Source organism: Coenobita brevimanus, chromosome 26 (assembly GCF_032717465.1).
Source record: "Coenobita brevimanus isolate Jiangsu-jjx chromosome 26, ASM3271746v2, whole genome shotgun sequence".
In the NCBI taxonomy this organism is placed as follows: domain Eukaryota; kingdom Metazoa; phylum Arthropoda; class Malacostraca; order Decapoda; family Coenobitidae; genus Coenobita; species Coenobita brevimanus.
Genome location: NC_136979.1, coordinates 8,310,359 through 8,337,455, shown reverse-complemented (window position 1 = coordinate 8,337,455; position 27,097 = coordinate 8,310,359). Strand labels below are relative to the sequence as shown.

Below are 27,097 nucleotides of genomic sequence, written 5' to 3'. Positions count from 1 at the left end.
TTGGAATCTGAAGCAGCTGCTGTTTGCAGATGATACTGCACTGGTGACTGATTCAGAGGAGAGATTGAGACAGTTGGTAGAGGAGTTTGGAAGGGTGTGTGAAAGGAGGAATTTGAAAGTAAATGAGAATAACAGTAAAGTGACGAAGTGTACGAGGTTGATAGATGGTAGGGGGATGAATATAGTTTTGAATGGTGAGTTGCTTGAGGAGGTAGATTGTTTTAAATATCTAGGGTCACATGTTGCTGTGGATGGAAGAATAGATGCAGAAGTGAAGTTTAGAATAAATGAAGTAGGAAAGGTGCTGGGAGGAATGAAAAAAGTGTTTAAATGTCGTTCGCTTAGAATGGATGTAAAGAGAAGGCTGTATGGGGGTGTTGTGGTACCAATTGCATTATATGGGGCTGAAACATGGAATATGGGTGTAGCAGAGAGGAAAAGTTTGAATGTAATGGAGATGAGGTGTCTGAGGAGTATGTGTGGAGTGACGCGTATGGATCGGGTGCGAAATGATGAAGTGCAAAGGAGAACTGGAGTTGTTCGGGAGATGGCTGGTAGAGTTGAGCAGAGGGTGTTGCGATGGTTTGGGCATATGGAGAGAATGGATAATGAGCGATTGGTGAAAAAGATAACTAGATCTGATGTGAGAGGTGTAAGGCTGAGAGGAAGACCACGAATAGGATGGATGGACAGTGTGAAGAGAGCGCTGGATGCGAGAAGGATGTCTGTTGAGCAAGGAAGAGTGGCTATGCGTGACAGAAATAAATGGAGAGAAATTGTGAACGAATAAGTGATGATGCAGCCCTGAGGGGATATTCTCCCGCATTTGGTCTGATCAGCTAGTCAGGTCAGGTGCGGGTAAGGGGATGGGTCTGTTATGATGTGGCAGGGGTAAACCAGTTCTGCTGTCAGGCCCTGCTGCGGATGTCACTGATTGCATTGCGCAGTTGACCCTTGTGCGGTGTGGTGCGGTGAGGATCTGTCCGTTCTCCCCTTTGGGGCTAAGATGTGAATGAATGTGTTTGAATGGATGAGTAAATGGAGAGTGTGTCGTCCTGTCTCGGCTACCTCCCTTTCCTTGGGGGACGCAGCCTAGGTATATAGATAGATAGACTACATACCTGTAAAATGTTGTGATATCTTGAGCAGTTGCAAAGTTATTGTGCTAACAGACACACACACACACACACACACACACACACACACACACACACACAGATGAAATGAAAACAATACTCATAGATTTTCATCCCTACTATACACATGTAAAATTTTGTGATGGTAAACTGAGCAGCTGCGAAGTTATCGTGGTAACAGACACACAGACCTTGACCTATTTTCACCAATTTTGAACTCATGATCAATTTTTTTTCCTACTACACACCTGTAAAATCTTGTGATGATATCTTGAGTGCTTGCAAAGTTATCGTGCTAATACACATACACACACACACACAAGCAAAGTGAAAACAATACCAGCTTTGCTACCGCAGCTGGTAATAACCTAGAGTACCCAGAGGAAACGAAAAATGTCATTAGATTCAAAGGACTGTGCATGCAACTCAGCCATAAATGGGCTGGAACAAAGCCATAGCTGAAACTCTACTGTCTCTGTTTTCTTCTTCCTGCATTACAGCGAGTACTGCTTGGAACTGGAGAGAAAGTGTACTATTCATACATTCCTTTATTTACTGTTGAGGTGACTAAAGCAAAAGGACTGTGGAGCTGGGAATCTAACAACATATTTATGATCTAACCTATAAAAGTACTTGAAGTATCCTTGCAGTTATTTCTAATTTTTTGTTTAAGGACCTGTATAGCTTCTCGAGTTACTTAGCACTGTAATAATTTTTTCCCATACCCTAATTAAACCACTGACAACATACATTATGCTGATGTCAGTGCTTTCTTACTAATACCTAAAAATGCTCTAGTTGTGGAGGTGGTGGCCTCACGAAGGCATCCATTTCCAACACCTGCTAATACTTAAGTACAGTATATCTTGCTCTCATTTTACAATAAGAATGCATTTGAAAAATGCCATCGCATAGCCATTTATTGAATATCGAATAAATTATAACATGAGTCCAGTGGGGATACATTTTTGGCCAAGGATCACTCATACAACAAAGTCTAAAAACAAGTTTCCAAGGAACCTCAACTAGTAGTTACTTCACTGCATTTCACTTGTTGCTTACCACAAAAATAAGTCTAAAAACAAGTTTTCAACTTACCTATACTGGTAGTTATTCCATTTCACTACACTTCACTTGATGCATAAACTCCAACACCACAATACTGTTCTATCAGACACCCAACAGTGATGAGCTCAAAGGCCATCTTGGTAAAAACAAATGACTGCATGACTGTGTGCTGGCAATCGTGTAGGCGAAAAGAGTGATCATATATCAACCAGTAAGGCTTCATGGAGAATCATAACAATCACATAAGCGAAAATGATATTGTATATCGAAAAAGTCTGTAACATTTCTGTCGTCATTTTGAGCAATTCATTGCATACTAGTTCCTCGTACTTCAAGGCTCTGTTGTACAATCATCCTCAACTTGCATGCATCGAATCGCATGGATTTAACTTGTACGGTGACCAAAACTGTGACTCCAGTCAACCTTGTACGAATAACTACTTAACTTGTGAGGAAATTTTACTTACCTTGTGTAGGCATAGAGATAGAGATAGATAGAGAGAGAGAGAGAGAGAGAGAAATACTGGAACATCCCTGACTTACAATGAGAACTGTCTGTCCTTTATTTCCTAATCCCATGTAGCGCCTCACCTGTGCCCTGTGTGCTGCCAGTCTGACTCGTGCTGACAGGTGAGGGGAGAAGACATCCAGGTCAAATGGATCAACCCTTGCCTCCAATGTCTGTATCAGGGCTGTCACTTGACCTGCAGCTGTCTGTAGGCAGTGTGTGAGTGATTTATTTACTATAGTGTCTTATCCTGAAACTCAAACATCAAAAGTCATTGCAGCCAAATATACTAAGATTTATATGAAGGGCTGTGTTATCTGTGATTAACTGGTTCTGGACCCCCCATCCATCTCTCATGAACTCATGAAATTTGAACAACTGAACTTGTAGGAAAAAATCTGACTGGTTCTGGTGACTTGCTATTCTTATATTACTTTTGACTGTCCTCCTACCTCAGCCACTACTAAGTTCTCAGGGGCCGGTGCATTCAGTAGACAGAGTTACACATGATTACAAATTGTAATATATACTACCCCTACAGGCACTGGGCACAGAAGTGTTATGTGTAAGTAGGTGAGGAGGGTGGGTGACTTGTTTGGGACTGGGTGGTGAGATAGTGGGGGGCATTTTGTAATTTTGTGGGAAGTAAATGATTAAACTGTTGAAAATGCAATTATGTATTCAATGGAGCCTAAAATGTGATATACACATTTTCTAAATTTTCTGGCCATACATAACAGCTTTACACAAATGTCAAAAAAATATACTGTATATTAAAATGCTTTATAGAAGCCATAATAACATCATATCCTTTCTGAATGCTTCTCGGCCATTAATAGCAACTGCTGCATCCAACACAGCAATCCCAAAACCCAACAAAAATATGAAGTTATTGTCCAGTAAATTCTGAGAGGTACTATGCATAAAAATGGAGTCAGCAAAAGGAAACCTGCAAAAAACAATGAGTGACTGCTATTTGTTTCATGTTTCATGTGAGCTCAGTTACCACCACGTAGATCAGCTGTTTAAATCTTTATGTTACTCATGAACATATCAATAACTTTTTGTCATTTTGTTTCAATTATAAAGGCTCCAACATGCTTACATGCATCGGCCTTGGTCACCTATTGGCAGCTCTCCACACTGCTTGATCTCTGGCAGCCTCTCCATTCATTTCCTTATCCCTGAGGTCACACTCTATGACCTCATCCTGGGGTCTTTTTGGGTATGCCTCTAACAACCCTACCCTTGACATTCTTAGCTCTCACCATCTGCACCCAAACGTCATCTTCCATCTTCTCAACGTACCCAAACCATCTTAACCCCTTAACCGCGGGGCGTCACTTTTGTGACGCGTGGGAGCAAGGGATCATACCGCGGGGCGTCACTTTTGTGATTCTGTTATTTTGAATTCACCCGGGCTTTCAAGAGGTGACTTGTATCATCTATCAGTACTACTAATGTCCAACACTAGTCAGCACTCCTAATCTCATCTGTACTCCCATCCATTGTTGACAATTTAGCCATTTCCCCCCATTCTTGACTCCCCTCCCTACCTCCTCTCCATTACCCTCTCCTCTTGCCTGCCCGGCCATGCTATGCTAAGTAAATCTTCCCTGGAATTTTCCACTGATTTCATCCATTGAAATAAGCCCTATGCCCTATTCTTATACCAAATAATATATACAAAAAAGAAATAAGGTAAGTGAGAGTGCCATACACCTGGAATTGGCTAATTATCACCTGACAACACCTCACATGCACTCGTTCGCTACTTTTCGCTGTTTATTTCCCCTTGAAATATGCCGTATAATCTACTCTCGTAATAAAAATATGTATAAGAAAGGAAGGGAGAAGCATAAGTGATATTTACATTCACCTGGAAGTACCTAATTATTGCAAGCCACCACACTGTATTCTACGCTAAGTAAATCTTCCCTGGAATTTTCCACTGATTTCATCCATTGAAATAAGTCCTATGCCCTATTCTTATACTGTACCAAATAATATATACAAAAAAGAAATAAGGTAAGTGATAGTGCCATACACCTGGAATTGGCTAATTATCACCTGACAACACCTCACGTGCACTCGTTCGCTAATTTTCACTGTTTATTTCCCCTTGAAATATGCCGTATAATCTATTCTTGTAATAAAAATATGTATAAGGAGGGAAGGGAGAAGCCTAAGTGATATTTACATTCACCTGGAACTACCTAATTTATTATGTATTGTCTAGATTTCCCGCCAATCATTTCATAGCTATATATTAGCAGCTGTCACAAGGCTGACGTTGGCAGTATTGCACTCTCCCTAGTCAGGCAGGCCACCAGTATCAGTTTACTGTCGTCTTTCAAGGTGAAAATACGTCAGATTCGCGCCTGTCCAATTCCGCCACTTTTTAGCCCCATGCAAAGGGCCCTGTGATCTCTACCCTCTACTAAACCTCGTGTGGAAAGAGGTAAAGGGCTGACAAATGATAGAGAGTGACTACGATCTTTCTGGTGAGTAAAATAGTGCAAGTGGAAATGTAAATAATGTGTAAATAATGTGTAAAGAATGTGTAAACAGCAAGTGAAAACAATGAATGTAAATATAAGTGAACAATGGAAAATAGTTTTATAAGTTACTGCAAGTGACAGTGGCTAACACAGTGTAAATAAAATAGAAATGTAAATAATGTAAATAAAATAGAGAACGGAAATAGAAATGTAAATGAGTAGTATTATAAGAATATGAGTATATATACTAGGAGTAATGAAAGTGAAGGTTTCACTCTAGCATGTATGAATACTATGAGTTATGAAAGTGAAGGTGAAAGTGATACTGACTCTCAACGCTAGTATACAGGACGAGAAAGTGAATGCTACATATTTTACTGAAACTGAATGCCTACAGTGACAATAAACTACTATTACTGAAAGAAACTTATGGATAAAGACTGTAGATATATATAAGTGTTATACAGTAATAGATATATAAAGTGTAAGAGGTTTTATGAATAATAAATGACAGAACACCAGTGGCGAACGATCGCAAGTGGGAAGGTCATACGCCCTTGTAATTTTCATTGCTTTCACAGTGTTTTTTTTTTTTGGAGTATGGATTCCAAACTATTTGAGAATCATAGAATAGTGTTTCTAGTGATAATGTCAGGCTGTGGTAATCATATTACGGGTTGTCGGGAAGTGTAAAGTGGAGACTTCGTTATCCAACTTCAGAGGTCTCCACAAGTCCTATGGTACTCGACGAAGGCTCAACAAACACCCCACAAGAAAGCTGAAGGTATATGCCATATGCATATGTGATTTTAATATTCTAGGAATAATAACTGATTTTTGGCAAATATTTTTAGAGAGTCTGTCGGAGCGTGAATATGTCCGCAGGAGCCGCAAGTCAAAGAAAAACAAGCCCGCGGTTAAGGGGTTAATCTACCCCTCCTCATCACAACACCAACACATTCAAGTCCCACCCCACCACTTAACTCTTCAATTGCAATCCTAAACCTTCCAAGGCCTCTCATTCAAGGACACTCTACACATCCATCTGATCAATGTCATTTCTGTACATTTGAGTCAATGAATATCCTCTTCCCTTACTGTCCACGTGTCACTACATATTTCATTGCACTCATAACATGCCACATACAAAGATCCTTTACAACAGAGGGACAGCCCTCTCAATGTCACGAAAGGCAACAGCTCCCTGAACTTTCTCCAACCACTCCTTACCCTTGCCACTGAGTTACTTCCAGCCCCACCAGTGCATAACATGTCCCCAAATAACAAAATTCTTCCACACATTCAAGAGACTACCGAGCAAGATCAATCCTTTCACACCTGACAATCTCTCTCTCTCTCTCTAACTGGTTTTACTGAGTCCTAATGACATTATTTGCCTGCTATTAGGTAATTATATTCAATGATAAGTTGATTTCTAGGCAGGAAATGGTAAAAAAAGCAAATTACAATATACAGTAGTTATCAAGAGATGGGGTTCATGAGCAAGCTCGCAGATGTCAATGGAGTGAATAAAAAATGGTTAAGAAATACTCCTCCTGGGAGTATTTTGATAATATTACAGAAACTGAAACACCTCTTCATCTTTGGCTGCCATGAAAAGAGTCCCTTTCTTTTTAGTGACAATGCATTGGAGGACTTCTAAATTTAACTTTAGAAATTTGTAGTGGAGGTAAGAAGGTTTCTGGCTATGCAAAAACACATTAATATAAATACAATAACAGCTCTTTTTTTTTTTTTTTTTTTTTTTTTTTTAAATACATAAGGATCTTCTGAACAAAGCAATATTATTCTGCTTAAGTATTAGCAACTGTACCTTGTTATCTCGGGGAAGAAGAATTGCCTGTATGAAGCGCAGGTCAAAAATAAGCTGAAGTGCGAGGGTCTGAGTAATGTTGCCTGGGTCCTTCAGGACTGTCTGGTATGCTGATACAACTGCCTCACAAGTGCCCTCTGACACTACACTCTGGTTCCCTCTGCCGAATCAATATATCATATTTGTATCATATTCATCAGTACTGCACAACTTCAGAAAAATCCATGGAGGTTGGAAGTTAGTATCTGTTCCTCCCATCCCAACCTACCCATGAACACCAGATTTCTGAATTTCAATTTGTGCAGCTAACAAGTAAGAAACAAGGCAGTGTGTGGTGGGATGAAATGGTTAAAAGAGCAGTGAAGGAAATGAGGAAGAAGTGGCTATAGTGGATGCAGGAAAAAATAAATAAATAAATACAGAGAGAGTCAAACTAAAGAAAATACACTGAAAGTAAGAAGCATGCAATGAGACAAGTCAAGAGGAAAATGAAGGCAAATTATGATCATGGGTGAAAAATAAATGCAAATTACTCTGAATGGGAAGTGCTCTGGAAACAGGTGCAAAAATGTAAAGAAACTGGAAAGAGTTCAAAAGTGAGAGGTGAAAGTGGAATAGCACAAAGCAATGGAAGTGAAGTAAGGACCAGATAGAATGAATATTTGAAATGCTGATGAATGGGAATGGTGAAAGCAGAGCAGATATAAACATGTCTGGTTTTGGTGGTGTGCAGAGAAGGAATGTAGTGCCAAGAAACATGACAATGGTAGAAGTGAAGAAAGGTGAAAAGCAGCAGACAAATGGGAAGGCAGCAGGTGTTGATGGGGTGTCTGCTGCGACAATTAAGTGTATGTTTATTAGATACATACACAAAAGCTTGAATGAGTGAAAACTGTATCAGTAGAGTGAAAAGAAGCCTGGTACTGTGCTGCTGTACATGAATAAAAGTGAGTACATTGAATGCAAAAATTATCATGGCATAAGTTTCTTGAGTGTTGTATGAAAGTTACATGGAAGAATTATCATAAACAAAAAAAGGTATGTATCAGAGACTTCACGAGTGACGATCAGGGTGGCTTAGGAACAGCAGATGTGTGGATCAAATATCTGCAATGAGAGACAGTGGAGAAGGTTTGTGAGGATTTTACGATATTTATGGCATTTATGAATCTGAAAAAAGCATATGACAATATAAAAAGAATGGGATTATAGATGGTTTTGCATATGTATGTTGTAGATGGTAAGCTGCTAAATGCCTTTAAGCATTCTTATGATGGGGGTGAAGCATGCACAAGGGTAGGTGCATGTCTTGGAGAATGATTTAAGATGTGTGCTGGCATAAGACAAGGTTGTATGATTCCTCATGGCTATTCAGTGTATACCGGTATACTGTACATGGATGGGGTTATGAGAGAGATAAAAACATAAGTATTGAAAAGAGGGATGATGGTAGTAAATGGTGAAGGAAGGAGCATGTTGAATCTAATGTATGCTGATGATGTAGTGCTCCTTGCAAATTAAATAACAAGAATCCATTTCATTAATGCAGAGTTTTGTACATGTTTATTAGCATCATGTCTTGAAAGCAAATGTAGATGATAAAAGTAAAGTGATGGTCGCTGTGACAGAAGGTAACTTCCTGTGTGATGAATGGAGAGATGCTTGGTGAGAGAGGTTAAGTACCTGGGTGCAGTGACAGAAAAATGAGGTAAAAGTGCAAAATTGGAAGTTGAGTGGCACAGGGAAAGAAAGTGGCTGGTGCTATCAAGAACTTCATAAGAAGCACAGATCTGATTGTGGCAGCTGCAGAAGGTTTGCACGAAGAAGTTTTAGTGTCTACTTTAACCCTTTCCTGCACCGTAAGTTTCCAGTAAGTTTCTGTGCCTGGCACAAAACCAAAACCCTACTGAGGCTGCCTCTGCTCACACGGAAAGAAAAAAATCTACGGACAAATTTGTCCCTGGAAAATGCTTATATTGATATATTTAGTAACCCATCATCTTTGCTGATGTTTATAAGTAAAAAAAAATAAATAAATAAAACAGATGAACAAATGTACAGAAATGAAGTGACAATAAACCATATTTAGGAGAAAACTAGCTTCTTATAACTTCCCACCATCATTACCTAAAATTTTTCCCAAGACGTGCAGTTGCAAAGTACTTGTCTATGTGCAGAATTTCACAAGCTTTCTGATCAGCACTGGGAAGTTTTGATACGCCCAAGAGTTTACAAGCAAATTGAAAAAAGCAAAATATCGCCTACAAATGTATTATTTATTTTTTCATATGTTATTACTGAGACTGTAATATACATATATGTATATTATTTACATTTTTATTAACCAAAGGATAATGAAGACCATGATATAATAGAAATTACTATAACCCTTACTGTTTTTGAGAAAACAATTTTTGAAAAGTTAGGACGGGTTGGACAGGGTAACAGCACGAAAGCTTGTGCCTGTAAGCTGAGTATGTTTGTGTTTCCAAACTTTTCCCAAAATAATTTGCACACAAAGGTTATTATGTATTACAAAAGTATGCATAAGAAATCAGCAGCGTGCTCTTGCTTTTTTCATATTTTTGATGTGACCAATACTTTCTGAGCAAAATGCCTGAGAGAAAACATTGAAATGCACCTAAGTTTCCCTATGAGAATATACAGTAAATACACACATTTATACCTTATATATATACATAATATAAAAACTGGACAAATAAGCTGGTTACTCATATCCTCTAGCAGTGTTGGTATGCATCCAGACCGTAGAAAAGGAGTTACAGAGAGGAAGAAAGGTACGATCGCAGCCGCTCTGTGTGTGTGTGTGTGTGTGTGTGTGTTCTTACCTAATTGTATCTTTACAGGAATGAGTCAAGCTCGTACTGTCCCGTGTATTAAACCATAATTATTGTACATATCCTTAAAATTGTGAATTATTTTGGCACACACTATTTCATTCAGTACTGCATTCCACTGATCAATTGCTCTATTTGGGAAACTAAATTTCCTTGTGTTTTTATCACCTCTCTTCTTATGCAGTTTTTTGCAATGTCCTCTTGCTGATGCTTCCCCATACGTTAAGTAATCATTTATGACTATTTTCTCCTTCCCTGATATGCATTTATATAGCATAATCATGTCACCTCTTTTCCTTCTTTCCTGTAGTGTTGGTAGATTCAGTTTATTTAGTCTTTCTTCATAGCTTAGATCCCTTAAGCTTGGTACCCATCTTGTAGCAGCCTTTTGAACTTTTTCAATCTTGTCCATGTGTTTTTGAGATGAGGACTCCAGACTACTGATGCATACTCCAGGGTTGGTCTGATGAATGATGTTATTATCTTTCTTTGGATGTCTTCATTTATGAATGTGAATGCTATTCACATATTTGCAAGCAGCGTATACATGTTCTCACTGATGTGGTCAGCCAGAGATAGTCTGTTACTGATAATCACACCTAGGTCCTTCTCTCTTTCTGACGTGTGTAAGGTTTTATTTCCTAACGTATAATCCCAATCAGGTCTTTTTCCACTTTTACCAAACTTGATTACATGACACTTGTCCACACTGAATTCATGAAGTTTATTTAATTCTTCTTGTAGCTCTTTACAAGAGGCTGTGTTAGTAATTCTCCTTTGTATTTTTGCATCATCTGCAAACGTATTTAAATAGCTTTCATTTCCAGTGTTATTGTCTATATCATTTATATACACTAAAAACAATGATTGGTGCCAGCACTGAACACTGTGGTACTCCACTAGTTACTTCTTCCCATGATGAGTAATTTCCCCTTAGTACGGTTCTCATTTCTCTTCTTATGAGAAAATCTTGCATCCAACAATACAGTTTGCTTCGAATTCCTCCTTGCTGGTACAGTTTCCATAAAAGTCTTTGGTGTGGTACTGTCAAATGTTTTCTTGAAATCTAAATAGATACTGTCCACCCATCCTTCTCTTTCCTGTAATGTGTCTGCTACTCTATCACAGTAGCTCAACAGATTAGTAACACATGATTTTCCTTTTCTGAAACCAAACTGTCTTTCTGTTATCATATTGTGTTCTTCTAGATGATTTACCCAAGCTTTTTTTATAAGCTTTTCTAATACCTTGCTTACAACACTGGTTAGCGATACTGGTCGGTAGTTGAGTGGATTTTGTCTATTCCCTTTCTTGAATAAGAGAACAATGTTTGCTTTCTTCCAAACATCAGGTAGTTTACCTTGACTCAAGGATTTCTTGAAAATTAAAAATAATGGTTTACTTAACTCCTTTGCACATTCACGCAGTACCCAACATGAAATTTCATCAGGATCATTTGCTTTTCCTTTGTCTAATTTACTTAGCTCATCCTAAATTACTTTTTCTCACATAATCCCTCTCAAAATTTTTTTCCTCTTTAAAAACTGATTGGAATTTCTAGTTTAGTGCTTCACAAATGTCCTTCTCTTGTGTATTGGTGATTCCCTCGTCCGTAATGGACTGTATTTTATCTTTTACTTTGGTTTTGCTTCAGATGTAGCTGTAAAATAGCTTCGCTTGATCACTACTTTTATTTATGATATCCTCCTCAAACTGTTTTTGGGCTTCCCTCCTTATTCTTGTATAATCGTTTCTTGCCTGTTTGTAATTATTATATGCCCTTTCACTATTGTGTCTTCTGTATCTATTCCACAACAAATCTCTTTTTTCTTCTGACTTTTTATATTCTGTATTGAACCATTTCTTTATTTTCTTTTCTGCTTCTTTGTGCTTTGGGATGCACTTCTGGACTCGTATTTCATAAAGTTCACATAATTTTTTATATACAGCATTTAAATCTTGTCCTCTAAGCTCCTTTCCCCAATCAATTTCTAAGAAGTACTTCTTTAGGTCATGATAGTTTCCCTTTTTATAGTTTAGGCTCTTTTTGTAACTTTCATTGCTGTTAACTATGTCATATGCTATCCTGAAGTTGCAATTTAGTACTGCATGGTCGCTTTTGCCAAATGGAGGGTGGTATATTAAATTGTCAATATCATTTTCTTGCCTAGTATATATGAGATCTAGCATTGAGGGTACATCAAGTCCTCTTTTTCTGGTGCTTTCCCTTACATGTTGCGTTAGGAAAAACTCTTGCAGGAGATCCAGGAGCTTTTGGTCCCAACAGCTTTCTTGGCTTATTATATCTAGAGTATTCCAATTTATATTTGTATTAAAATCTCCAGTTAGTATAATTCTTTCTGATTTCTCTTCCATTTTATGTAGTAATGATCTTAAACTCTGAATTGTACTCTCTGCCAGGTCCTCATACTCGTCTCTTTCCCATGTGTTTGACTTGCGTGGCATGTACAAATTGGCAACAATTACTTTACCTTCAGATGTATTGATCTCTACTGCAATCAGTTCTACTTGTGAGGGTATATCTAGTTCTATTTCTTTGACTTTTATATTTTTCTTAGTTAATATTATAATTCCTCCTCCTTTTTTTAAGTTCCTATCTCTTCTCCATATATTATATTCCTCTAAGTTTAGGATGTCATTTGATAGCCTTGGTGTTAATTTTGTTTCAGTTAGGCATATTATATGTGGTTCATTTCCTCTGACATAATCATTCATATCTAATAATTTAGATACCATTCCATTCACATTTGAGTACATCAACTTAATCATCTCGTTTATATACTTGTCATGACTTGGTTCTACTACCTTCCTCCTTTTTATTCCCTCCTGTTTATGTACCACTTTCATACCTGCAATCCTATTACTCTGTAAAAAAAAAAATGTATTCTTCTCCTCCTCTGATCTTCCCTCATTTTTTGTTTTTGCTTCTTCCCTCTTCTCTTTCAGTAATTCCAGTTCCTCTTGTGTTAGGCATCTTTTTATCCATACAGTAGAAGTCCTATTTTTCGGCATCTATGGGGCCAGGCAAGTGCCGAAAAATCAAAATTGCCGAATTATCAAAAACCCTACCCACTCAATACCTTATATGTTTCGGTGAACACTATCATCACTACTCATATCATTACAAATGTGTTTGGAGAGAGAACTGTATACTGTTTGATACTGTACAATACTGTAATGAATACAGTACTATACATGAATATGAAAAATAAAGAAATTAGTGAACATACTGTATATAAATGTAATGGTACAGTAGGCCTACAAGTTCACATGCACTTACCTAAACTTATAGTAGTTCCTTATTTACATATGTACAATAGAAGGGGTTGATTAGAGTCTGCTACTGCTGGAAGAAGTCCCCAGCAGTAGAGGGGACGAAAAAAATAGGAAAATCTGCCGAACAATCAGAGATTTTCATAAATGGGACTATTTCTCAAAACTGCCGAAATGTCAGATTTGCCGGGGAATTGGATGCCGAAAAATTGGACTTTTACTGTACATTTTTGAACTCCTCTTTTTCCATAAGATTCTTTGCATTTTTTAGTATCTCCTCCACGGTGTTTACACTCTGGAAGGTTACCTTTAAGGGTCTTGACTTGCTTCTCTCATACTTCCCTAACCTTTAGTGTTCCTCTATGTCTTTACTACAGATTTCCTCGGATACTTCTTTCAATATGCCCATTACATTTGCCATCTCCTTTTTGTCTCTTGAGATCTTGTTTTTTACTTCTTCCTCTTCTATACCAGTGATTACTATAGATTTGTTGATATCTACTGAATCTCTGACTAACTTGGGATTGTTTTGGATTATTCTTTTCACTTCCTTTTTAATGCTTTTTTCTTCCACCCTTGTTTCTAAGTCTTTCTTTACTTTCACCATTTCAGCATATGTGGTTTCCACATCATTGTTATAGCTTTGCACAGCTTCAATCACCTGTGTTATCTTCTCCTCAATATCACTGCTCTGGTCTATTAGACTGCTTACTTGCCTAATTGTCTCTGTATCATTTTTGAACTCTTCCATAATACTCTCGTGGTTGACTACTGTACTTGCCATTTCATTAATTTTTCTCCTAAGTGAACCCAGTTCTACTGTCAGCTCATCTATGGTTATGTCTTTCTTGTTGACTTCCTTTACTAATTTTTCTATTTCTTCCTTTTGCAAGTGCATCTGTTTCTTAATTTCATCAATCTCATTTTGAAAAGCCGTCTCTAGCCTGTGTACTCGTTCAACCAGTTTATTGTGAGTCTCCATTTCAACCAGTTCTTGGTAGAAATCATCGTCCTGCTTTCTACCTTTATCTCTTTTCTTTTCCAAATTTGCTTTACTAAAGTATGTGGTCATGTTGCAGTACTAAAAGCACATATGGTACTTACATTCCATGGGGCAGTTGTAGACTAAACAAACGATCAGCTGATTGTGTGCATTCTTACTCTAATTTCTTTTCTTTTCTGTTTGAACAAGCCTTGCTTAAAACTTTTTTTTTATATATATATTAGAACACCATTTAGTCTAACCTGGTACAGAGCTTGACTCATATAAAGATACTAATTTAGGTAATGCCACTGGCCAAGTTGGCTGTTTATGGAGCGATGGCGGCGAGCATCTGGTCTCCTTGGTGCCGTGTGTGTGTGTGTGTGTGTGTGTGTGTGTGTGTGTTTACCCAGATGTGTTTACTTACGGTAGTTGTGATATACAGGAAATGAGCTACGCTCGTGGGGTTATGTCTCTGTTTCTCAATAAGTCAAATTTTGCTTTAAACTCATTTAAGTTTTTAGACTGGACTCTTTGTCCAGGCTATTCCACAGGTCTATGCATCTATAAGGAAAACTATATTTCTTGATATCCTTCAAGCAACTTGGCTTTTTCGGTTTCATTCAGTGTCCTCTTGTTACTCCTCCATTCCATACAAACAGATCTTTTCTCTCAATTTTTTCTACTCCCATCATGGCCCTGAACACTGCAATCATGTCACCTCTCTCTCTCCTTTCTTCCAAGGAAGGAAGATCCAGCTTTTCCAGCCTCTCTCTGTACGACAGATCTGCCAGGCTAGGGATCATATTGGTTGCTGTTCTTTGTTATCTCTTGATCTTGTTTATATCTTTCTTTTTGTGTAGGGACCACACTATTGCTGCATATTCCAACCTGGGGCAGATCATGGCCACTATCAATTTTTTCATCACCTCCTCATTCATGTAATGAAATGCTACTCTTATGTTAGTCAAGAGATTGTACATCATTCTAACTACAGTATCTTGTTAATGTGTTTTTCAGGTGGCAAACTATCCTGGATATCCTAGACCAGCACTCCCAAATCTTTCTCTTCTCTCGCTTTTATGATTGGTTCATTACCCATCAAATAATTCAGTGATGGCCTCTTGGTACTTTTACCCATTTCCAATATTTTACATTTTCTTGCACTGAATTTCATTTCCCACATTCAGCTCCAATCATGAATCCTATCCAGGTCCTCCTGCAACATTTTAGTCTTTCTCAACCTCTACCTTCCTCAAGATCTATGCATCATCTGCAAACAGACTTCCATAACTGTTCATTCCATCTACCATATTGTTTATGAAAATCATGAACATTACTGGCACTAACAGAGCCCTGTGCGACTCCACTTGTTACTTCCCTCCATCCAGACATCCTTCTTCCATCCAGACATCCTGTCCTTTTTACTATCCTCATTTGTGTGTCTCTCAAGAAGCCTCTCATCCACTCCAGCAGGTTTCCCTTCAGTCCTCCTATGAACTCCAATTTCCACATTAGTCACTTGTGGGGTACCTTATCAAAGGCTTTCTTCAAATCTAAATACTGTACACACAATCAACCCAACTGTCTCTCTCCCGTAGCACGTCAATCGCTCTTGAGTAAAAGCTCAACAAATTGGAAAAACATGACCTTCCACTTCTGAATCCAAACTGACTTTCAACCAAAATGTTTATCTCCTCCAAATATTTTATCCATCTGTCTTTCAGGATTCTCTCACACAATTATGTCACTACGCTGGTCAGAGACACTGGTCTATAATTCAGGGGTTCCTCCTTGTTTTCTCCCTGATAAACTGGTACCACATTGGTCCACTTCCATTCCCAAGGCACTTTCTTTTCTTCCAGAGAACACACAATTAAAAAATGTGAATCTTATCCACCAGTTGTTCTCTGCATTCCTTCAGTACCCAATTAGAGATACCATCTGGTCCTGCGGCTTTTCTTACATCTTGAGTTTCCAGTAATTTATACACTTCCTGTACTTCCACTTTTATATCTTTTATCACTATATTTCTAGTCACTCCCTCCCCCTCCACAAAATCCCTTTCTTTAGTGAAAACTGATTGAAAACATTTGTTCATTATTTCAGCCTGCATTGCTACATCTTTATACATCTCTCCTCCTACTTTCAGTTCGGTGATTCCTTCCTTTTGTTTCAATTTGCCATTGACAAATCTATAAAACAATTTGGGTTCTTCCTTACATTTGTCAATTATACCTTTTTCAAAGTTCCTTTCTTCCTCTCTACGTAATCTTGTATATTAATTTCTGGTTCTTCTATATTCTTCCTTTGTTCTATTATTACTGCTCTTTCTCCAGTTGTTCCATGCCATGTCCCTCTCTTTCTTTGCTATCATACACCTTCTGTTAAACCAATCCCTTCTTCCTGTTTTCTTTCCCACTTACTCTTGGAACATATTTTTCCACTCTCAAATTACAGAGATCTAGAAAGATATCCCACTTCCTCTTCATCTCTCGTTTCTCTGAATTTTCTCCAATCGCATTTTCAAAAAATTTCCGCATTCCTGTACAGTTTGCTTTCCCAAAGTTGTATCTTCCCTGCCTATAAAGCTCATCTCTTGGCACCACATTCCCTTTTATCAACTGGAACTCATTGACCACATGATCACTTTTTCCTATAAGACACACACATTTCAATGATTCAATTACGTTAGGTTCTTTGGTTAGCAATAAATCTAGTCTTGCTGGCAGTCATCACCTCAGAATCCAGTCTCTTCTTCGACCCACTGGGTCATTACATTATTCTATCTATCTATCTATCTATAGCCCGACGCCCTAATCCCGCAAAGGGTGGCCGCAGACAAAACGCCTCCAAGTCACTCTGTCACCCACCATTTGACTACCCTCCCCCCAACTCACCCCCCCCTCCCTCATATACCTCTCAACTCCATCCCTCCACCTCATCCTCGGTCTACCCCTCCCTCTCCTTCCCTCCACCTCACCTACATACACCCTCTTAGTCAGTCTTTCATTCTCCATTCTCTTCACATGTCCAAACCACCTCAGTGTATTTCTCCTAATCTTCTCAACCACATCCACATCCACCCCACAACGTTCCTTCACTTCTTCATTCGTCAACCTGTCCCTCCACGTCACTCCACATGCTCCTCTCAAGTAACTCATTTCCATTGCTCTCACTCTTGACTTGTTCCCCTCTTGCAAGGTCCACGCCTCGCTTCCATACGTCAGGGTAGGGATCACAATACCATCATGCCACCTTGCTTGTTGCTTTGTTGTTCTATAATCTCTTTGAAATTTATATTTCCTTCCCCTTGAATTTTCTTCCATCCCTTGTGTTGCTACTTGATTTCCAAAATGTGTTCATCTTGCATCCTTGATTTTGATTCATGCTCATCTAGTTTACTATTCATCCTGTCCCTTTCTTCTTCCAGCCTCTTATTTTCTCTCTTGAGCTGTTTTATTTCATTTGAGGCAGATTCGTTACTCACTTATAATTCTGAAACTTATCTTTCTTGTTCAGCACTGAGTATGCAGATGCTTTCCAACTTGCTCTGCATTATCTTAATCTCTTTCTCCTGTTCTAAGGTTCATTCCTGTAACTCTCTTATTATTGTCCATACCTTTTTTAACTCCTAGACATTCCTCTCCACCATTTTCTCCACTTCTGCTACTTTTGTTTTATTCAGTTTAGAACTTCCTTTACCCTTTTCCTCATTGAAGAAGCCTGTAAATTCACCGCCACCAGATGTAAACAATGAACTATCCCTTTCCGCCATGGTGCAACCTACAAAAACTTTCTACTTCCACTGTGTCTTGTACTCTTGTTTGACCAAAATCTGCATTTTTTTTCACAAATATCAGACGGGACCACCACTCATGTATTCATTCACATATTCACAATAAGCTGGTCTCCTTTCGCCGCTGATTTGGTGAATGTTTCCCCACGATCCACAAAGAGCTCTGTCTCCGTCGCAATGTGTGTGTGTGTGTGTGTGTGTGTGTGTGTGTGTGTGTGTGGTGGTACCACCAGTGGTGGTAGTGGTGGTACCAGTGGTGGTAGTACTGGAGGTGACCTTGACCCTGAAGGGAGGTTTATCATGATGCCAGGGGGCAAGATTAGCTCTCCCTCTCCTCACTCTTTCTCTCTCCTCCTCACCCCAGTCACTCTCAAAATCACTCTCCCCTGAATCTCTGTCTGTCCTCCTCACTCTCAGTTTCACTAAATAAATATTTCATGTACTCCTCCTAAGATAACCCTTTCCCTGCCATTGTGGTTACTTTGAGTAGTGAAAGGGAACGGCAATGAGCAGTTACAGATTTGAAATTTGGATTTCTCTGAAAATATAGAAAAAACACTTATACATCTTCTTCACACACTGCACTATATACCAAACTATCACTATAATACAGTACACTTAAGATATGGACGGGTGATGTAACAGAAAACAAGGAATAAAATGGCTGGCTGCGTGCTCACACACCTTGCTTGCCTGACTGCCGAGAGGACACTAAGCTTATAACTGACGACTTGTCCTTGTGACTGGGTTGATAGTGTTGCCGTATGTTTGCCTCGGACACAGACACCCTAATCTATGACTCACCGAAATTTAATGCACTTTCAGTCACAGACAAAGTTTTGATGATTTATGGGGAAAGTGCATCACAGTGAGTCATTGATTACTCTTCAGACTGAATGCACTTTGACTCATTTGAGTCATTGTGCGCGAAGGGGTTAACATACACCTGAGAGACTTGAGGTGTGGCAGTGAAATGCATAAACAAGTAAGAGCAGTGGAGATGGCTACTATGGAATGTGTGTGCAGTCAGTGAACAGAATAAGGAACAATGTGATTGGTGAAAGATGTGGAGTAAGGAAGTCTGTGGACACAGAGTCAAAGAGAGTGTGCTTAGATGGGATGGATTGTGGACAGAATGGGTGTGAAAGGTTGTGAAAAGGGTATACCTGGAAGAGTTTGAAGGTCGATGGAGGCATGGTTAACCACACAGGTGGATATATATATGTTAAGTGAATGTGTGAGTAAAAGAGGTATGGAAGCTGAAAAGGCTGGGGAACTGACTAAAGATTGAGTTGAGTGGATGAGCTTTTTGCAGAGAAGTGTATGCCCAGGGTTTGGAACCCCTCTTAACTGGACAGCTGTCAGACTGACTCTGTTGGATAAGTGAACATTAAGTTCAATGTAGAGTTATACCTATCAGGTGGAGCCAGGACTTGGGGAGCTTGAAAGGCAAATAAATGTATCTGTGGTTTTCTGTACCCCAGCTCACCCCGCCTGCAGAAAGGAAAAGAGGTAGGACAACGATGATAATGACATGGAACAACGATTTCACGTATTACTGAATCTAAGAATTATTAAGGAAATGGTAAAATATGTAACATACAGTATGCATCACAAACCACCAACAATGCTGCTGTCTCATTTATCAAAATCTAGCTTCTCGATACTCTTTTTTTTTTTTTCATACTTATTCAGCATTCCACTTTGCTTTATTATACTAACCAGTATGCAGAAAAAGTATGTGGAATGGAGGGGGGGAAAAGATACTCCGATGTACTTTATCTTGTGTGGTCACCATAGGTCTTCAGAACAGCTTGGATTTATTAAGGGATTAAGTCAGCAAGATTTCTCCAGTATTCTAATGAAATATCCAGTACACACACATCCCTATGAGGATACACAAGGTGAGGAACTGATGAGTTGTCCTTTTCTGTACTGGTACTGTAATTTCATTTTAATACGAGACCACATATTGTTAACCTGCCACGTGCCAGTGCCATTTTAAAACGGTGTGACATAATTCCACGGTCAGTGCCAGTGCCGTTTTAAAATGGCTTAAATGTCAAAAATTCATTGTGGCCACATTTTTCAAAGTATGCACACAAAAACTGGTGTGCTTGTAGGGCAACCCTTCCTCTACCTTGCCTCAGGCGGTCAGGCCCATACACCCATGCGCTCCCTCCTCACGCTCATTTTGCTTGTGTCTGTCATACACTGCAGTCATGTCTCGCCATGGTCTCTCAGATGAGGAGATTCAGGAGCTCCTGAAGGTCCCTTACACTGGGGAAAGTGATGTAGACGACGACATACAGGATAAAGACTACGTCCAGCCTCATGAGGAAAGTCGTGGTGACGAAGGATTCCCTCACTACGTAAATCAAGGTATGTGGGATATCCTTGGGCAACATGAGGAACGAGGCCACCTGCACGTTGTCGCCTTGCACGCCGTGACAATGAGGAGGAAGGCGAGGAGAAAGGCGTTTGTGGGTGGCTGGGGAAGCCTAGGATTTCCCCACATGGGGAGGAAGGTGCAAGGAGGAAGAGAGGCCGATTTGGGAAAATTCCATTGTTGGGGGAGAGTAAGTCATCTCACCCGCGCTCTCCCTCGCACCCACGTGACCCAGCTCAGCCTAGCACCTCAGGACAAAGTGTTCCCCAATTCCCCACACCCAGCACCTCATGTGAAAGTGTTCCCCCATTCCCCACACTTCCAAGCACCTCACATGAAGGTGTTCCCACATTCCCCACACTTCCCAGTGCCTCAAGTGAAAGTGTTCCCACATTCCCCACACTTCCCAGCACCTCATATGAAAGTGTTCCCACATTCCCCACACTTCCCAGCACCTCACGTGAAAGTGTTCCCCCATTCCCCACAATTCCCCGCGGCCCGAGGACGATGGAGGCGATGATGATGAGGAGGAGGAAAGGACGTGGGAGTGGGAGGACAGGAGTGATTTTGTCCCACAGATTCACCCGTTCACCCACGACAATGTGGCTGGGTGTACTGTTCCTGGTCTCACCCCTAGCTCAAGCAGGCTGCAGTTTTATACAAAATGGTTCCTTCTGGACTTCTGTGTTGAAAATTGTAGCCCTTACCAACACCTTTGCAGCATCTGCCCTTCTCCTGGTGACGACTCGAGGTGCCTGGAACCACTGTCTGACTCTCTTCTTCTTCATTTCTGCAACATTCGCGGCCTTTCCTCTAACTTTCGCTCTGTTGAGCACCACCTCTCCTCCTCTAAACCTCACCTTCTTTTTCTAACTGAGACTCAGCTGTCTGAGGCTGACAGCAAACCCTTTTCTGTATCCTCCTACTTTCTCTATACTCATTTCAAAGCCAAAGGTGGCTGTTGTGTATATATACACAACGACTTAGCTTGCTCTCGTGTTCCTGAACTCGATTCTTCTGAATTCTATACACTCTGGCTTCGGCTTTCCTGTCATTCTTTGACTAAATATATCTGTGCTGTTTACGTATCCCCTAATTCTACTATAAAAAATTCTTCGACTATCTTACTTCTACGATGGAACACATTCTATCCATTTCTCCTTTCTCTGAAATCTCCATTCTAGGAGATTTCAATGTTCACCACCACCTTTGGCTCTCCTCTCCTTTCACTGATCCACCTGGTGAACAAGCCTACATCTTTTCTATCCTTAATGACCTAGAGCAGCTTGTACAGCACCCTACCCGTATCCCTGACCGCCTTGGAGAGAGCTCCAACATACTTGACCTCTTCCTCACAACTCATCCTTCCGCTTACTCTGTTAATCTTTTCTCTCCGTTGGGCTCCTCCGATCACAACCTTATCACCTTAACCTGTCCTAACACTCCGGTACGGCCTGTGGACTGTCCAGGGAAACGTCGTCTGTGTCATTTTGGAGCCGCGGACTGGGAGGCCCTCAGGCAGTACTACTTTGATTTTCCCTGGAATGATTATTGCTTCCATGGCCGTGAGCCATCTGAGTGTGCCTTGCGCATTATGGAGGTTATTCTCTAGGGCATGGAAGCATACATTCCTTTCTTATATCCTTTGACTAATGCAAGAAAGCCTTGGTTTAATCACGCTTGTTCTAATGCTGTCCGCAACAAGGAGAGGGCCTACACAAGGTACCGGAGCCAACCCACCCCTGAATCACATCATCTTTACGTTTCTGCCCGGAATCATGCTAAGTCTGTTCTTCGCTCTGCTAAAAATAATTTCATCCGTACTAAATGCTCTCAACTCTCCAACTCGAATTCTTCCCGCTCCTTCTGGGACCTTGCCAAAAACCTTTCTAACAACTTTACCTCATCATCCTTCCCTCCTCTTTTCTACTCTGATGGTTCTGTAGCTATTTCTTCTACTGATAAAGCAGATCTCTTCACACAGACTTTCTCCTCCAATTCCACCTTAGACAATTCCGGTGCTGTTCCTCCATCACTTCCCCCCTCTGACTTCCTCATGGCTGACATTAAAATTTCTTCAGGTGATGTATTTTCTGCCATGACTGGCCTCAGTACTAACAAGGCATATGGGCCTGATGGGGTCCCTCCTGTTGTTCTCAAGAACTGTATTTCTGTGCTTACACCCTGCCCAGGCAAACTCTTTTGCCTTTGTCTGTCAACTTGTACCTTTCCTTCTTGCTGGAAGTTTGCTCTCATTCAGCCAGTCCCAAAGAAGGATGACCATTCCTAACCCTCCAACTATCGTCCAATTGCTTTAACATCCTGTATTTCAAAAGTTTTCGAGTCAATTCTCAATAGAAAAATTTTAAGGCATCTTTCCTATCACAACCTTCTTTCCGATTGTCAGTACGGGTTCCGTCAGGGACACTCCACTGGCGATCTTCTCACCTACCTTTCAGACTCCTGGTCATCCTCCTTTCGGAACTTTGGCGAAAGCTTTATCATTGCACTTGGCATCTCAAAGGCTTTCGATCGAGTCTGGCATAAACCTTTAATTTCCAAACTGCCCTCTTACAGTTTCTATCCTTCTATCTGTGCCTTCATCATTAGCTTCCTTTCTGGTCGTTCTATAGCCGCTGTTGTAGACAGCCATCGTTCTTCTCCTAGATCTATCAACAGTGGTGTTCCTCAGGGCTCGGTCCTATCACCAACTTTCATCGTTGTATTCATCAATGACCATCTAAGCTGTACTTCTAACCCTATTCACTCATACACTGATGATTCCACCCTTCACCTTTCCATTCGGTTCCCGCAATGTCCATCTCAGCAGTTACTTCAACAAACAAGGGATGAGGCTATGGCACACCTAATGTCTGACCTGGCTTGTATCTCTGACTGGGGTAAAAATAATCTTGTTTTTAATGCATCAAAGACTGAGTTCTTACACTTATCAACCCAACAAAATCTTCCACAGGTGTACCCACTATTGTTTAACACTATTCAACTTAATCCTGCATCATCCTTGAACATGCCTGGGGTTTTATTCACTCGAAACTTATCTTGGAAAGATCATATTACATCTCTTGTGAAATCTGCTTCCAAGAGGTTAGGTGTACTAAGCCAACTCCGTTCCTTCTTTACCCTGCACAGTTGTTGACTTTATACACGGGTTTTATCCGCCCCTGTGTGGAGTACAACTCTCATGTGTGGGGAGGTTCCCCACGTACAGCTCTTCTCAACATGATGGAGTCCCCATAGCATCGCTTGGTGGTTTTGGTTGGCAAGCAAGGTCGCCACTGATTGGGTCCGGCACCTGTGGCCCCCACTGCGTCACTTAGTGGTTTTGGTTGCCGTCTGACTGGATCCAGCATCTATGGCCAACATGGCATTGCTTGGGTGGTTTGGGTGGGAAGCTGGGTGCGAGGGTAGTTCTGGCAGGAGTCTAAGGTATGGTCTTTGTGGTGCGCTACATCACCATGACTTAATTTCTCACTGAAGCAACCCTATATCATTATTATGTAAAGGTCTGTGATTGCTACGTGCACACACTGACTGTCAAGATGATTCACACTGCAGGGACACAACTTGCCAAGCCTACCTGCACCACTCTGGAAGACTAATTTATCGTTCTGCAAGACCCCTCTCCAGTCTTCCATAGTAAAATTTTTGTATTTGTTTGCAAAACTGAGCCTAGTATTGTGCAGCCTTTGAGTTAGCTGAGGTTTCACAGTTGGAGAGTGGAGGAGCAATTACAGGTTCCTTTGGCATCACTTCTGAACTGTTTATACTGCAACACTTCCCAACAGGTGAGAATGTACTTGTTTTAGTTCCTATGGCATAATGCATGGGTTTGTCAAGATTTCCCGTTTTATTAGTCAGTTGCTGCACATATTTTCCTGGGATGTCCTGGAACCAATTTATGAAGTGGAACAGAGCCAACTCCTGTATGAGACAGCCCTAGCATGTATTCAATATGGACAGTGGGTGTTAGCGCCAAAGTGATGACATGTAGATGTGTATGGTATGTAGGAGGACTACTGGGCCTTGATAGCAAGCTGTGAAGCCTATGCCCAGAGTTGGACACACACACACACACACACACACACACAAAGAGGATCTGTTGCTTTGGTCAGCAAGTTAAAAATGGCACTCTTCTCTCTGCTTTTACATTCACAAATCCCCTTGACTGGCATATTGGCCTCTCTCAAGGCAAGGATCCGAGCTGAGTGAAAAACAGTATGAGGAACAATGTAGCTGACATATAAAATGGAGACTGGGCAAGTGACCAACATACATCTACTCTCTCTTTCCCTCTCTCTAACATGTTTCTCGCACCCCTGAGATCGTAAATCAGTCACTGCACTCCTTTGGTTCTAGGAGAGGTGCGAAACAGCATCTGGCATGAACTGAGTATTAGGCAGGCTAACAAACAGAGCAAATATGATGTCTCACCAGTACTAATTCCATATATTCTGGGGGCATACTGTACGCGGCAGTTTTCAACAACTGGCCTATATTTCATGCACCTGCTTTCCATACACTAGTTATACCATGTAAATCTTTTTCTTCCTTATGTTTACCATGCCCACTCCCCTGAATATGCAGGTTTCTGCTGGATTAAAAAATAAAAAAAATAAATAAAAATAAATAAATAGACAAAAATAAATAAATACATATTAAAATACAAGCATAAAAAATAAAACTAAAATGTATTGGGTGACTTCTGAATCCCCCAAGGAACAGAAATGAAGCCACTTAGACTCATGCCAGATTCAAAGAGCTCAAGAGAGGATACACTGTTCCTTGTTTCCATTTACAATGCCTCCAAAGGTATGGCAATACAGTATTCACCCCCATCACTACTACCTTGTTTGTCTGGTCCACTGCTATGGACAATCAGTGGATGGTTCTCCCACTTTAATACTCTGTCCTTCCTTGTCTTTGGATGCTACCTCACCACATACTTAGGCAGAAAAAAAGGGTAGCTGTCATCGTCATGATGGTGATGGATGATGATTAAGACAATGCAGATGATAACTAAGTGCATTTTGAAAAAACCTAATCAGCAAACAAAGAGAACACAAACCTGGAGATTGTATGTGCAGCAAGTTTGTTGAGGGCAGAACAAAGGCGAGCCAGGTTACGGATGAGAATGGGGGTAGGGTGGGCAGGTACATGTATGGATGACTTCACCACGGTCCCACTCTCTCCCTCTTCTTCAATCTCCACCACCTCCCATGTCTGAAGAGAGTCAATTGATTGGACTCACTATATGCTCATTCAGGTACCTATATGTCTGCTGTAATATCAACTAGAATATACTGTACAGTATATTTAAGCAATGAATGATACAGTAGAAATGTTCATTAAACAGCAACTTACATTTATTTTATGACAAGCTTTCACTTAACATGTCATATCACCATCAAAATAACCAATGTTCTTCCTATGCTATTTCCTTTACTATAAATGACAGAGGTAGGAAGCCAAAGGAACATTTGCACAGTAAGGATGCAGTGCCACCTAGTTATACAGGTCTCCCTTGTTGTTGACAGGGGTTGCATTCCTAAGATGCTGCCAATATGCATAGTTCATCAATACACAGATCTTTTCGATATTAATTTTCCGATGGCTGCCTTTATATATCTATTATAAAATTCTTACACAACCACTCAAATGTTATGTTACATGATGTTTAATTACTAAAAATGCATTTCCTTCATACATCCCATTCCACCATTGGCCTGTCTCATTCATATTGAATACTTGCTCAGCTATAGGCAATAATTACTAATATTTATTAAAAGTGAGAGGGATGCATAGATGACAATGACTAGAACCAAAAACTGGCGACAAGATATGTACGAACAGCAACACAAAGGACAGGTTGGCACCACCTGGTGCACATTTACATAAACATTTCACTATTTGCCACATAACGAGCTACAGACACTGAAAATAGTCTGCTATTTATTAAAAGTCAAAATGAGACGTGTAAGTTAGATGGAAATGAGCAGAACTGAGAGCGGTCAACTACTGTAGATACATACATACAGTAACAAAGAAGACAGGGTGACTGGTGCATATCTGCATATACATTTTATTATTTCCCACCAAAGGGGCTACATATACTAAGAATATATGTCGTTTATTAAAAGCCAGAGTGAGATGTGTAAGTTTATGGAAATGAGTAGAAACGAAAGCAGTCGACTAGCTACATATGTATGGTAACAAAAGATGACAGGCTGGCACCACCTGGTGTACATTCATGTAAACATTTTATTTTTTCCCACAGAAGGAGCTACAGACACAAAAAATATTTCATTATAAAAGTGAAAATGAGTTGCGTAAGTTAGATGGGACTGAGTAGAACCGAAATCAATCAACTAACTACGTATATATAGTAACAATGAAGATAGGCTGGCACTGCCTGTTGCATATTTAAGTAAATATTTTATTATTTTCCACATAACAAACTACAGACAATAAGAACAGTTTTTTATTAATAAGGTGACAGTCAGATGTGTAAATGGAAATGGGCAGAAATAAAAAGATAAGACTGGCAGGTCTGCAAGGAGATGCTACCAATGCATGCCTTGGAAATAAATAATTCTTGGTTGGGGGAAAAAAAAAAATCTACACTCAAAATTAGGGAAAACAAAAAATTCAGCACCAAAGAATTATATACAGTAAAATCATGTGAAAACATTCAAGATGTGAGAACAACT

At 40.0% G+C, this 27,097-nt stretch overlaps 1 protein-coding gene across 1 annotated transcript in view; it reads right to left on the bottom strand.

Moving 5' to 3' along the window:
• Nucleotides 1–27,097, bottom strand: part of Cog1 (conserved oligomeric Golgi complex subunit 1) — a 236,970-nt gene that overhangs the window by 5,501 nt on the left and 204,372 nt on the right. The window contains exons 15-17 of the mRNA XM_080268130.1: nucleotides 25,456–25,610; nucleotides 7,048–7,207; nucleotides 2,796–2,918 (exon numbers count right to left, since the gene is read on the bottom strand). Coding sequence (XP_080124256.1) covers nucleotides 2,796–2,918; nucleotides 7,048–7,207; nucleotides 25,456–25,610 — 438 coding nt within the window. The remainder of the gene's footprint in view (nucleotides 1–2,795; nucleotides 2,919–7,047; nucleotides 7,208–25,455; nucleotides 25,611–27,097) is intronic.